This window comes from Aythya marila, assembly GCF_965140915.1.
Source record: "Aythya marila genome assembly, chromosome: 13".
NCBI classification, from domain to species: Eukaryota; Metazoa; Chordata; class Aves; order Anseriformes; family Anatidae; genus Aythya; species Aythya marila.
The window spans coordinates 2,563,998-2,578,380 of NC_139054.1; the positions used below are offsets into that span (position 1 = coordinate 2,563,998).

At 33.8% G+C, this 14,383-nt stretch overlaps 1 protein-coding gene across 1 annotated transcript in view; it reads left to right on the plus strand.

The window, feature by feature from the left end:
• The window catches only part of LOC309883200 (connector enhancer of kinase suppressor of ras 2-like), a 176,665-nt gene that overhangs the window by 92,737 nt on the left and 69,545 nt on the right, over positions 1-14,383 (plus strand). The window contains exons 8-9 of the mRNA XM_082771099.1: positions 5,936-5,995; positions 9,599-9,667. Of these exons, the coding sequence (XP_082627225.1) occupies positions 5,936-5,995; positions 9,599-9,667 (129 nt within the window). The remainder of the gene's footprint in view (positions 1-5,935; positions 5,996-9,598; positions 9,668-14,383) is intronic.

Here is a 14,383-nt window from a genome sequence, read left to right on the forward strand (position 1 = left end):
TCACAATCATTCTGACATCAGTAGGCTGTAAGATTCATAGGGATTGTGCCTGGGAACCTAACATCCTGCTAAAACTAGAACTTTGGAACGAGATGATCTTTAAGATCCCTTTCAACTCAAACCATTCAATAAAATCTAGAGTATATGGTAGCACTTCAGGCATTTGGATGTTCTTGCACGGGCTCAACTGCAGAAAGTTCCGGTATTGACAACTTAAAACATGTTTTAATGTCATTATATGCATTGTGATGTGTTTCTTGTTTGTAACTGAGTGTGATTTACAGATTTGTTCTAAATCCTGTTAGTTGAGATGTTTTGTATTATTTCACCATGTTAATCTTTGCTCTGACACTGAATAGTAATGAACATCATGTGCAAGTTCCATCAAAGTTACAAGAGCATAATTATTGATGTATGCATATTAATTTGAGACTGCTGTATTTTAATGAGTAATTTTTTGTATGACTAGATACATTATTTTAGTCTTTATAGTTAACAAAGAACACCACAGCATCATAAAGTGCATTTAATTTTAATTCTGTGGCATCGTAGACACGTAGCCCAGTACATAATCCTAAAGACAGACAAATTGCTTGCTGTGCTGCTGCATCCTAATTGCCAGATCTTCTCTACTTGTGGTTTAGTTTCCTCTCTTGGACCAAGTTCTGGGTTAGTGCAGGGATATCTAGGAAATGCCAGATCAGTGTCATTTACAGCTTGTCCAATACATATATTGTAAAACAGACAGTGCTTTTGACTTGCATTAAGACTACTACATCCTGCCCACGAGCAGTCTGGATCTCTGTGACTTTCCTTTCTATCCAGAAATGTGCACTATTAAGCAGGTGGCTTTCAGGAGTTCTTGGTTATGAATGGTATACTCTCTAAACAGACTACCATGCAACCTCAGAGTATGATTTAATCCTTTAAGGCATAGGTGGCGGAGGTAAGACTTGTTGGCTGCATTGTCGTGGTCAGTCATGTGGCCTGCAGTTTCTTCCAGACTGCCCTCTTTTGCAGCAGAACGTCAAGCAGACAGGGCCTGTGCTGTACCACTGCTGCAGGCTGGGCTCCATCACTAAGTGGAAGAACTGTGGTGTACTTCTCCATCTGCAGCGTACTGATAAGTTTGTAGCCAACACAACTGCAATAAGTGGGTACTGCTGACAGAGGACATGAGACAAATACTGCAATCAAAATTGCCCATTTAAATTTTTTTTTTAGATGAAGTGAAATCACCGTGAATGACTGAGTTTTCTATGCCTAATTGTGAAGGCACTATAACATGGTAGGTTGGAAAGTTCTTTATAATCAATTTTGCTGACATTATGTTCTGCTTAGGAAAAAAAAAAAACACATGTGAAAAAAGGACTATAAATGGGAATAAAAGAAAAATCATGTGACTAGGAAAAGAAAACATTAATCAGAATCAAATATAGAACAGAGTAATGAATTACAAATGGCTTTCTCATGATTGTATAGCGGTTTTTTTCCACAGGATCTCTGCTCCATTCAAGAGAAAAATGAATGCTATTCACTGAATGGAAAGTATTCAGAGTTCCATTTTTATCCTTATCATTCAGTGTAGGGTTTGATGTCTTATTTACCACTCTTCAGCTAAGCTCTGTGTTCCTTTGAGATACTAATTTCATCATGAGATTTTTTTATGGCCTTACTGGGTGCTTCACAGACACTAATTAATTTATCCTCAAAACACACTTGTGAAAATGATGCTGCAATTCTAGTTGTATAGATAAGAATCTAATGTACAGAGAAATTTGGGCCAAAATCACCGAAAATCTATTTTTTGGAACTCAACTGGAAGTACTTATGGTGTGATTTTTCAGAATGCTTGTTACTTTTATAGACTCGGTTTAAAACAGTCTCCCTTGATTTTAAGTATAGCTAAGGTTTTCAGAGCTATTGAGAACTCTAGCTACAGGTTCATACGGGGCTGGCACCTAGAAAATGAACACAATTGTTTGCCTTTGGTGAAAAATCTATTGTAAATTATTTGCTCAGATTTATATTAGAATTCAGTTATCTGGAATAATATTCAGTTGCCTTAATTATGAGTTTTTCTCTATTTGCAGAACTTCATTTGCAAAATTGCTTTTATTATATATCTTCTAATTTCTTCAGCAAATGAGCCAGAAATCCTACAGATACTGCATAAACTTAAACATAAACTGAATTAATTTCCAGGTCCAAGCCCATGCAGTTACTACACTGAGTCAGTATTCCTGCGGGGGTGTGTCTTTTTATTTAATTGTTCGTATAAATTCTGTACCCTTACATTTTCACAAAGAGATTATTCAATTTGAATGTGTACCTTGAGTTCTAGCATCTTCAAGCTTTCTATACATGCATTTATGAGCTTAATACTCTTTCTTCTTGGCCTCTGAAGTGTCTTCTTTTTCAGTCTGCTTTGTCAAAAAAAATAGTCTAATCTCATGCATTCCTCAGAAGACACTCTCTGCTGATAGTTTCATGGCTGTTTGCTGGACAAAATAATTTCCATTGGGAAGCACACCTTAGAAACATACTACTTTTTTTTTTTTGTCTCTTTCTATTCCTTCCCAAGCTCTACCAGTCAAATGCCAAAACACTCTCCATATATTCTCTATTACATTTTAAAGTAACTTTCAACATTGTCAAACTCTGTCTCTCTTACTAGACATGGAAGTCCAATCTACCATTCTTTCTGTTTAGACAATGACATGTTTCCATTCATTTGCACGATAAACTTTTTGAAGTTACAATAACTTGTGGTGAATTTTAATGTGTGATTTTAATTTCTAAACACTGCACACAACTCAGTACAAGATCAGCATGATCTCTCAGATCAGCATGATTTTTCAGAATATCATATCTGACTGTTACATCAGAATATATGGTATCTGATGTGATATCATATATGTAGAGAGAGAATATCTGATCTGATACTATCTGATCATATCAGAATATCGTAATCAGTTATGAAAGAGCAACTGTTTACTTCTATCCCAGAAAAGGCAAAAAAGCCACTTCCCACTGCAAGTCTCCCATCCAGAGGCTAGGATGTGTTTCAGGATTTACAAGCTCCCTCCTCTGAGTGTTTTTCTGACTGTGTCTTTTCTTACTGAAGGATAAATCATCCTTTAAAAACCTTCATGCCACAGAAGGCAGTTGAGAACTGGATTCAACTTACACACTGCATTGTCTGTTACGAAGGGTAGGCAAGTGCTGACAGGTGGCATATCAAGGACATGTCTTTTAGGGAAAAACGTTTACAGTGTTGGAAAGAGGGATTTGAAGTGTTGTCTTTCAAGCATGGAACATATCTGGCCTCTAGAACATACAGCACAGACTAAAGAAAGAAATTTTCAGAATTGGTATGTGTTTCTCAGGGGGTGCTTTTTAAGAATATTTTTAGTCTTATTTTCAGAATTATACTCAAAGCTTTCTCCTCTGTGGAAAAATATTTTTGAGCTATTCCTCTGTATATGATGGGAATGTGTATATAAATATTTATGTTATTGTTTATGTTTAATATATAAATATTTGATAAATAGCTTGCATTCTGAACTATATAGAGGAATAACTGAATATAACTTTTTTATTATTATTTTTTAGATAAAATACAATCTTTCAGGGTTCTCAGGTAATGTATCTCTTCCTGTAAAGGAGGTACAGTGCTACTGTAGTGGTCAACAAAAAACAACTGTCATTTTTCTTTAAGGGGATACAAGGATGAAAGCTCTATCTAGACCAATTTGAATCATTCACAAAAATATTTTAATGTATTTTGTTCTTAAACTCTAATAGCTGAAGTGAAAGAGCAAACTGTAGGATAATTCTTAGTTGATTAGTCAGTTTTTCTGTCTCTCAGATGGCATATGTTGAAAGATAGAATCATAGTGTGTGATTTTTTTTCCAAAAAATACATATAACTTAACAAGAGGCTAGGAATTTTATGAAGAAATATATGGTAAAACTTAGTGAAAAGTTACCACTGTGTTTTGTTTTCACCCTAAAAATCTATTAATCTATTGATCCATTAGGTGAGGAATTAATCTTGTCAACAAGTAAAGTGTTAGAATTGCAATGTTAAATTTGATAATAAAAGTGTGGCTGGAAATGTGACTGAAATCTACAATGTGCTAAAGTAACAGACCTCTGTGATGGATGTGGTGCTGTTTAAAATTCTGGTGAAAAGTTCATTGTGGAAATGCAGCATACTAGATGGATTTTAATCTCTGTGTAAGTTTCTTAATGGAGACTCAGTCTCCCATTTCTAATGAGGACATTCAGGGTTTTTCATGATCTCTTGTGTATGTCTTCTAGTTGGGAAAGAGAATCAGATATTTGTCAATAACCTTTGAAGGTACTGTAGAGACAGTAACATAGCAAACACTGATAAAATTAAGCCAGCTGTAGAGAAGGAAATAGTGGAAGACTCACTAGTAAACTTTCTTCCAACTAACTGTATTTTATGAAAATGATTTCAAAACTGCCAAGACTTAACTTGAGCATCTCTGTTATGAACAAATTAAAAAACTTATAAAACTGTCTCTTACAAGAACAAGTAGTTAGAGTGTGTAATATATATAGTGGAGTTTCCTAAGAAGCAGAGTTAAGCAACATGATCAGTTTTAGCTAGTCTTTATTTTTAAGATTTAAATAAAGTTAAAACTTGCTGAAAATGAATTAGTTTGCATAAAGGTAGAAGCCACATTTTGTCATGATGAAAAGTCAAAACAGATACAGTTAGAGCACGTATTTTGGGGCTTCATCCAGTTAATTTTGGTCATCTGCAATATCAGAGATTCCACAACCTGACCAGGCAACTAAATCCAGTGTTTTATCACCATCATGATTTTAAAAAATAATAGTACAAAATAAATAAACAAATAAAGGTCTGTCAAGTTCCATCTTGTGTCTGTTGCTTCTCTCGTTCCCACTGTGTTCTTCCAAGAGTTTGGGTCTGTCTTCTCTACACACTTACAATTAAGGTAGTTGTATAAAGCAATAGGATCTTACCTTCATAGAATTTATTTATTTATTTACTTACTTACTTATTTTAGGTTAGCAACTAGCCTGCAAATCTTCATTAATGTTCAGGATTCTTGAAGTTGGTTTCTGTGAACAAAATGTTCTTTCTTATTTGCTGGGGGCTCTAAACTTCCATTTTGACAATACACAGTGATGCAGAATTATTGGAAGGCTAATGAATCAGCAGTGCAATGTATCAATTAGATTAATTAGATTTCAAAATTTGATGGATAACCATACTATATGGAGAGATGACCTTACTCCTGAAGAAGAATGCAGCAATTGAGTCTCACTGACATTCAAGGCTCTGTGTGTTTGTGTGTGTGTGTATACATAGATACCCACGTAGGTTGTCTCTCTGTATCTCATCAATCACCTCCTTCAAGCACAATTCATGCTGGACTAATTATAAAGCTCCTGTTAGTTCACCAAGATCATTTTTCTCTATAAATTGGCAATATGAGCACTGGCTTACGTACTTTCCAAGTTAGAACATGAACCAGTAACTCTCTGAAGATGTGGCATATAATTTTAAAGACTATTCTTGTTCATTGTTTCAGTTTTGTTGATTCTTTTATGACACTGGTAATAAAAAGATATTAAGTTAAATATTACAAATACTGCATTTTAACAAGCTTTTATGCTGATGCTTGGTGTTGAATTCTTTCAAAAAATGTATATTGGAATTATAAATGCAATAAGTGAGAAAACTGTTCTGTTTATCATGGGTCTTGGTACATATTTGTTTAACTTTTAACAATGTTATTCAAGCATTGTTTATGCCAGTTTGTTGAAATAGTATTGTCCTTAAACTGGAATATGTGTACTTATTTTATCATCATGCAAACATCACTTGTTTGTTTTCTGCAAGAATTAATTACCCTTCTTGGTCTTTTTTCAGGGGATGTATATCAAATCAACATATGATGGGCTGCATGTAATCACAGGAACAACTGAAAATGTAAGCTTCCTTATCCTAAAAGACTTCTATCATGCATGCAAATATCTTTGTTAGATCTGCAGTTTATTTTGTAGTGTCAAAACTTGCTATGAAACAAGCTACTTTTTATCTTTTTTTTTTTTTTTTACATATATCATGTTACCTTAAAAATTTAGAACCATTAAAAATAGATATAGAAAAATATCTTTGATGAAGTGACCAAAAGTTATAATAAAATGAAAATCTTGAACTTCTATCTTCCAGTACACCTTTCTAATTATGTGTTTTCTCTGTCACAAAGGTATTTTGGTTTATATTTAGTTGTTTTTGTTTGTTTGTTTGTTTGTTTGTTTTATACAAGAGCATCATCATTAGTCTTAAATAAAATCTGCTGTATTTAATTTTATCTCCTTCAGATAAACCTCTCAAAACATAGGACAATTCAAGTCCATATTTAAAAAAAAATAAAGCTTTCAACAGATCAGTGATATAACAGAAAACAATCTGCCTCATACGGTTATAACCAGACTAGTTAAAGCATTGCAGAGTTGATGATAAGTGTGGATGTAATTTGACCAACCTTTAATATGTACTTTAGGTTACTTTTTGCAGTGAGTACATTATCATACAATGATGAATACTTTTCTGCTGTTTTTGTGTTTGTTGTTGTTGTTGTTTTCTTTTTAAAATGGACAGTATTTTTTTAAATTCTTTTCCTAATTAGTAAATGAAATTTCTTGAAAAGTAGAATGCTAGAAAAATTAAACTTGTAGAGATGATACCTGTCCTAAGATTGCCTCATAGGAAACGAATAGGTTCTGTGGGTCTAAGCAATTCTGTAAAACAGACTGTAAAATAAGAAATTCTAAAGCATTTACAGTATCAGCAGCATTGGCTGATAAAAATAAATGGATAACACAGAAAAATAACTTAAAATATTATATTCAGGTTGTAGAATAATCTGTGATAAACCAGAAGGTTTTCAAGCTAGCAGTAATCACTGACAAGACTATCAGTAAGAAGGGAGAAATGGTGAAAAGGAGCAAATGAAAGAGAAGGGAGTGACTTGACAATGTTAGGGGAAAAAAGAAAAGTTAAGAATCTGAATGATTTTTGTGTGAGGACATATGAAAAATTCTTTTATAAAAATAATTATTCCTGAATTGTATTAGGAGGAGTTAACCACCACTAAGTTTTCATAGTTTCCAGTACCTGTAGCAAGTAGAAGATATCAAGAATGTATTAACCATCCTTTTCATTGTAGTCCCAGAAATGAGGCAATATCTGGATTGAAAGTACACAGAAACGCTGTAGCATGTAAATCACTATGACTGATTGTTATTCTTGTCACATTGTTTGGTTTTTCTGTGAAGCAGCTTCTTGTTACTTAACTTGCAATTCATAATTACAAATTTGAAAAAAAAAATAATTTTACTTCAACTGCTGCAATGTAATTATTATGACAGACTTTAAAATAGGACCTATCCCTTCTGTTTTTCAAATAGTCCATGTTTTAGTCACATTCTTTTCATTCTTTCTAAGAGTGTATAGCTGCATAAATTACAAGTTCAAATTTTATACAGCTAATATTGAAACTGTGCAATGCTGACACCCAAGAAACATGAAATTTCCACTGTGCAGCTAGCCAAAAATGTACACACTTACCTGCATACATCAGTGGTATTCTGCACCGTATGGGTGAGCTTCATGTGTGATATTTTGTTCTGCTTGGTTTGTATGTATTGAGATAATTTTGATCATTTTCATCATCCATTTTTAGATACTACAGACCCAGGGAAAGCCTTATGTTTTGTGTGCAAAAATTTGTGAATCATAAGACAAGTCTAATGGAAGTTAAGCTTAAAATTTGTGTGCTTACTTATATTAACACTACTGGCAACATTTAGAAGTACTAATATACTTTTTCACTGTAATTTTAATTTATTTTAGAAATATAATACAATTTGCAGGGAAATATATATTTATAACTGAAATTCATGTGAAAAGATACAAAGTTCACCAGCCATTAAAACTTGCATTTTTATTTTGACTTTTTGATAAGACTAAGTTCCTTTGTTTTTTGTCTTTTTTTTTCTTTTTTTTTTTCTTTTTTCTAAAAGTGTAATCATATGTGCAGATAAAAAAGCTTCAAAGATGTTTAATTTCTGGCATTTCAGCAAATTGATTTTTCATTCCTTTTGAAGGTATAATTGACCTCAGAGCCAGTGTTTAATTTTGAAAGATAATAATTAGCTCAGCCTCATCAAAGTCAGGAAAGGAGCTAAAAAGAGAAAGCGCCAGGCCTGTGCTTTTTCAGCTAATATCAACTGAAGTTAAACCCATTATGAATAGTGGCGCTTACTTCAGCTTCCTGCTTACCTTTCATTCACTGTTTAAAGCAACCAACTTTATATTCGCATTGTGTTCCACAAAAGGAAACAGAATATCTTTCTGGCTTATGTTTAATCCTGTGCATAGGTAAAATCATGTCCTTATCTCAGCCCATGAGCATTTTCATCATATTTTCTCCCACTTCTGCTGAGGAGGAGGAGGAAGCAACCACCTGTGTGATTGCCTACCTATTGAGGTTAATTTGGCATTTTTTTAGAGGCAATTGCAGCCATTTTTTGCCCAGTGGCTGTTTGGGCTTTTGTTGCATTGTTTCCTGTTGTCTTTACTCCTTCTATTTGTTTATAGTATGCATCCACATAATAGATGGGATTTGTGATTGGAGAAGTCTGTCCAGCAAAAGAGCTATTGACAGTTTCCTGGAAGTTTTGATTGGTACTCAGTGAATGAATATAAGCTGCAAGTCACCTTTAGCTCCGGTAAATCTTGTATTCTGACACATTTGTTGACATGCAGTTGACTGTGTACAAGTGGCTTGCAAGGCAACGGGGTTTGATCAGAAGCAGCTATATTTAGAATAAGGTAGGTTTTTGGCTCAGAGTTCCCCAAATTATGGTGGTGGAGTAGTATGTGTGCGTATGTATGTATGTTCAGTATATTCTATACAGAATACCCAGACTGTCGAGGACTTTATCCTTTTTTAAATTACCACTTTGCATTCACATGGTTAATCTAGTGCTGTCTTGGAAGTGCTGGAGCTGTAGTATATTTGCAGGGTATCTGCCATGAACTTAAGCAGTAAACCTGCTATGTAAAGGACTGCATTAGGCCTACTTTTCTGTTATATGCATTTTTTTCCAGCCCTGACCCTGCACATGTAGTAAATTCAGTATTTGTTGGCTTAGCAGCTTTACTGCTATGTGATGTTAATTCACTCAGTGAATTCCCAGCAAGATTGTGACAGCTCACGGCCCAGTACTCCCCTCCAAAAGGTAAAGAAACTAAAATAGCTCAACCAGTCAAAAAGGTTGATCATCACCATGGGAAGAAGGATTTGAATTCATCTTTGAATTGTCATTGGTTACCAGAAAAACATTGTTCTGTATAAATGTGTTTTTTTTTTTTCTTGTAAATATAGTAAGTTATAGTTATTTGATAATAATGCTTCTTTGAGCAGAGCTTTTTTGCCTCTTTTCTCATTCATAGTTTTCATTCCTGCTCTTTCCTTGTGGTCCCCCCTGAAATGTAAAGTTAATTGTTATCTCCTGTCCTTAGTCTCCTGCTGACCAGTGTAAGAAAATCCATGCTGGCGATGAGGTGATCCAGGTCAACCATCAAACTGTGGTAAGTACTTTAGAAGTTCTGGTCTGCAGGCTTTGACTGTTCCCACTGCTAAAAAGACAATAATTCTTACTAGGTAACTGTAGCAAACTAGATCACTCTTTATGTCTTTTAAAATATTATAATCATTGCTTACATTTAATTTGTGCATTTTTATTTTTTTAAATTGTCATTAATTAACCCAGAAGGATTAAGCCAAACATATTTTCTCTAGCTGCCGTTCAAGATTATGGTCCCAGAATCAACATTGACAATTTACAGTTATTGCACTGGTTGTAGTTCTTAGATTTCCTGTTATGGATATGCCAGCAAGTTTAACTTTTTCCCTTAAACAGAAATATGCATTTTCTTTAATCTGTGATTCAGACTCAAAATGCAGGAATTCTGTAACAGCCATATATTTCTTTTCATATTTATTTTTAAGGTGATGAGCAGTTTTATAAAGTTGGTGAAACTGTTAATCCATTTCATATTGCATAAGCATATGTATGGGGAAGCGTGTGCTAAGTCTAAGATACTGTGGTACCTGATCTGTGTACATTTAAGTGTGCCTACTATTGTATTTTTCACAGTGTATGCAGTTATTGTTTATGTGTACCAACCTACATTTCATTTTATTTACAAAACCAGAAAAATTAAGAAACCTCTTTGGCATTTGTGGGAGGTGAAAATGATTAGAGAGCAAATATTTTCTTTTCAAAAGAAGTATGACTTCCTCATTTTTACTTACAATTTTAATGCAACATGAAACTCTTACTTACATTACAGAGGATCTGTGAGTTGTCACAGTACAAGTTGAAATATGCATTAGACTGGCTTTCTCCATCAGACATACTCTTCAAGTGACAAACCTGATTTAATCTTTACTCCCAGAGGTGAAAATCCACTCATTCAACTACTCAAGAATTGGCTTTCTGGGTAGCAACTTCCCATGTGTGTTATAACGAGCCCAAAGTGTTTGATGCTTGTAATCCCTCTCTATCTAAGGGCAGGCACGCTGCCAACAGCTGAGTCAAGTGGCAGAGAATACTTTTTCAAAAAAACAAACCTCACTGTTAATTATTCATTCTGAAGTCTGTAACAAGCTATGAAAAGGGATAAATGGCAAGCAGTTTCTTTCAGAAATGTATTCTTCCTTTGCAAATGCTGAGCATGCTTTATTCTGTCTTCCTTGTGACTGTTTAAAGTCAGCCAATAATTTTTAGTGTTTGTGTTTCAGAGGTATTTGTCCAACTGCGAACTATACTTTGCTTCTTCACCCAAGCTATCATAAGTTGTGACAATTGATATCATGCTTATAAATACCATTATTTCCACTAGTGGGATAGAATAATTCAGAGGTTTCTTTAGGTTCATTAGGTTCATTAAATTCCCATATAGTCAATATCTTTATACTAGTAAGGCCAGCTCACAGAATGCACTTGAGATGAACAGTCCATTTCAACCCACTTGAAATGAACAGTCCTGGGGGCAGTTGGCAAACTGTACAAAACAAGTCTTGCATATCTGTGGTGGTCTTGCACGTTTTCCAGAGCTACAGACAGTCTTGTTCACCCGGCATTGGAACATGTAGGCACAAAGCACTCCATGCTTTCACAAAATGTATACACAGGACAAAAAGGCCAAAAAAAATATATAAAAATGGAGAAATACACTTTCCTCTGAAATTTCTGTGTTTCAGAGGATTTGTATCACATAAAGTTTCTCTTAACTGTTTTGAAAAGATCTGCTCTGAAGATGGTTAGATATAGTCATTTTGTTTTACCATTAGTGAAAATTCTTTCCTGATTAAAGAAAGTGTAGGTTTCTTTCATTAGGTGCTAATCCTGTAGCTGACTATTGGCATCATCTCATCTGATTTAGACTAAAATAGGCCAGTGTATTTTCTGGATAAATTGATGTTTGCTCATTTACTAAGATAATTAGATTTTTTCAAAACACTCAGTGACGTTCCCACAACCTGTAATATACTGTTCTGTTAGTTAATTATTCTCGTTGGAGGGGAGTGGGGGGGGTGTCTTTTTGTTTGTAGTATGCATTTGATCTTGATCTATTTTTATCTATTACACTGGAGATCCAGTTTCTCATTTAGGCATTCTCAGGATGTAATCAAACTACCTCTTCACCTTTTCTTTGGTAACCTAAATAATTGGAGCACTCTCAGTTTTTCATCCTAATGCATGACCCTCCTTGACAACCTTTTCATATTCCCAACTGTGATACTTTGCATATTTAACATCGAGCTACAGAGCTGTACAGTAAAAACATATTCATTCATAGCTAAAGCAGTACTCCTGTGCTAATATAGTACAAATAAGTCTGTACTTTTTAAAAGGCTAATGTTCATTTTCATCCTACATAGGCAAAACTTAATCTAATAGGATACTGATTTTTTTCCTTAAGTAATAAAAAATAATTTCAATTTCAATTTGAAATTCATCAGGAGGTCCATTTTAAGAGAAGAATCATTACCCATTTCATAGCTGAGCAAGGAGTAAGCTCTTAAACAGGTTTAAGATGTAGAGTTGAAAACAGTTGTACTGTCCCTGCATTCCAGTGGAGTCAGCACAGATAACAGCACTTTTAATCTTGGAGGCATTTCTCTGGGGTTGTAAAGCTATAGCAGAGGATTAAGTATGCTGACAATGTCAGTCCATTGGATTGCTGATGTGTGGAGTTAAGTATTTTGGTATTGATGAGGCTAGAATATTTTGGCTGTATGTCTTCAAAATAATTGAATTTTACTTAAAATTCATATGCTACTTTTATATAAAGCATTATCTGAATTAAGTAAGAAATGATCAGATTGCTAAAGATAGCTGTATTCATACTCTTACTGAAATCATTTATATTAACAAATATATTAAAATTATTAACACAAAAAAGAACACTTATTTTAATTCTTCAGTGTAGTTGAAAGTTTAAAAAAAATGAGTTCCAAAAGGGAAACAGCTTAAAACTTACATAATGTAACAGTTGAAGGAGTTAGAAATAAAAGATTTACTACGTCAAAACTGGTCAAGCCAATGAACCCTCTGCTATATAATTATGAACATCAAAGTAAAAATAATAGTACTTTAGGCAAGAAATTAATTAAATCAGTTGATTCATCACTAGCTGTTAAGATCATTTAATCATTATCCAATGTCCTTATTTGCTTTTTTTTTTTTTTTTAATAAAATAGCACAAGAAACTTGGTAAATAAGTTACACCTTCTAAAATCCAATGACATTAGCTCTTTTTCTTTTACCCTACTAGTAACAACAGGCACTAGTTCTTGCCTGTTGGCAAAAAATGGAATGCCTTGTGGAGTTTTTCTTTCCTCTCCTATGAAATTAAACAGAAGTGCTGAATATACCACTGTGCATTTATTTGCTTACAAAAATAATAATTACACCTCAAGTTCTGTGAATAGTATTTTCTGCTGCTTAGTTGAAATAAAAGGAAAGTAAATTTCATTTTGTCTTAACTTTAACTAACGTAGTTTTATGGATGGGATGTGATTCTTTAGTCAGAGAATTGGGACTGTCGTGCAGTGAAAATAGGGTGAAATTAAAGATAAGTTTGTCTGTGGCCAAGAAATATTTGTTTCTTTCAAATTTCCATAATAAGAATAGTAGAGAATATAAGACAAAGAGAAGAAACCCAGTCATAACAAATATATATATACGTACATCCGTTCTCAGGATGGAAGCAAAGCTGATAAATTAAAGCCAAATCATCTGCATATGTTTACTGAAGGGACTGACACTTTCAATTGCAACTCGCTAAGCAAGGATTTTTAATGAGTTGTCTGCTTTAGGATAACATTGTATGCTGTGGAAGCATAAGGAGGCAAACTTACTAGTCAATACTACGCAAGGTTTTACAGGTGATTTGGAGGATTATAAAGGATAACTAAAGACTAAGAAAATGGAATGTTAGATGAATTACAGTATAAGTTTATGAAAAATAATTTTTTTTTTAATGTTCTACCTTTGATAATTTTTTCAAACAGAAATCTTACAGATCCAAACAAGTATTGATCTAGCTGTCTGAATAGATATAGATGTTAGATCTACTTTTGTATACAAAAAGGTAAACTAGGGAAAATAGTTCAGAAAAATGAAAACCTTTTTCTTTTTCTTTTTTAGGATTAGAATTTGAAGGTCATTTGATAGGACAGAGAGCAATAATAATGCTTTTAGTAATTCATGTTGAAAGCTAAATGTTACTCAGGAGCAGCTGGCAAGAATCCTGAAGTCAGAATGTAGTAATTAATCCCAAATCAACTCATCACCACAGAGGTGATGTGACTGAAAATGGCAAAGATGAACTTGGAATTAATCAGGAACATGTTTCCAGGAGAAACAGAGTTTTAATACCATTGTCTTGACATTGGTAATATCTTGTCTGAAATACTGTGTGATGTTCAGGTCATTTGCAGTCTTCAAAAGTGAATTTGCGTAAGAACATTTGCAAATGTAACAGGGTAAAAAGGAAAATGTATTGAAGGATTTTTTTATTTTTTTTAAAAGGATTTAAATTTTGGTTACCCAGCCAGCTAGGTCTATAGGCTATACAGACCAGGAAAGGAAATAACTGTTTAAGGAAGAGAACAACACTGTAGAAGAGCAAGCATCCATGTGAACATCTGTAAGAAAATTTGTGGTGAAATTTGAGAGGTCTGATTAAGATGGTGACTGAAGAACTGATGAATATGATTAAGTTACAGCTGCC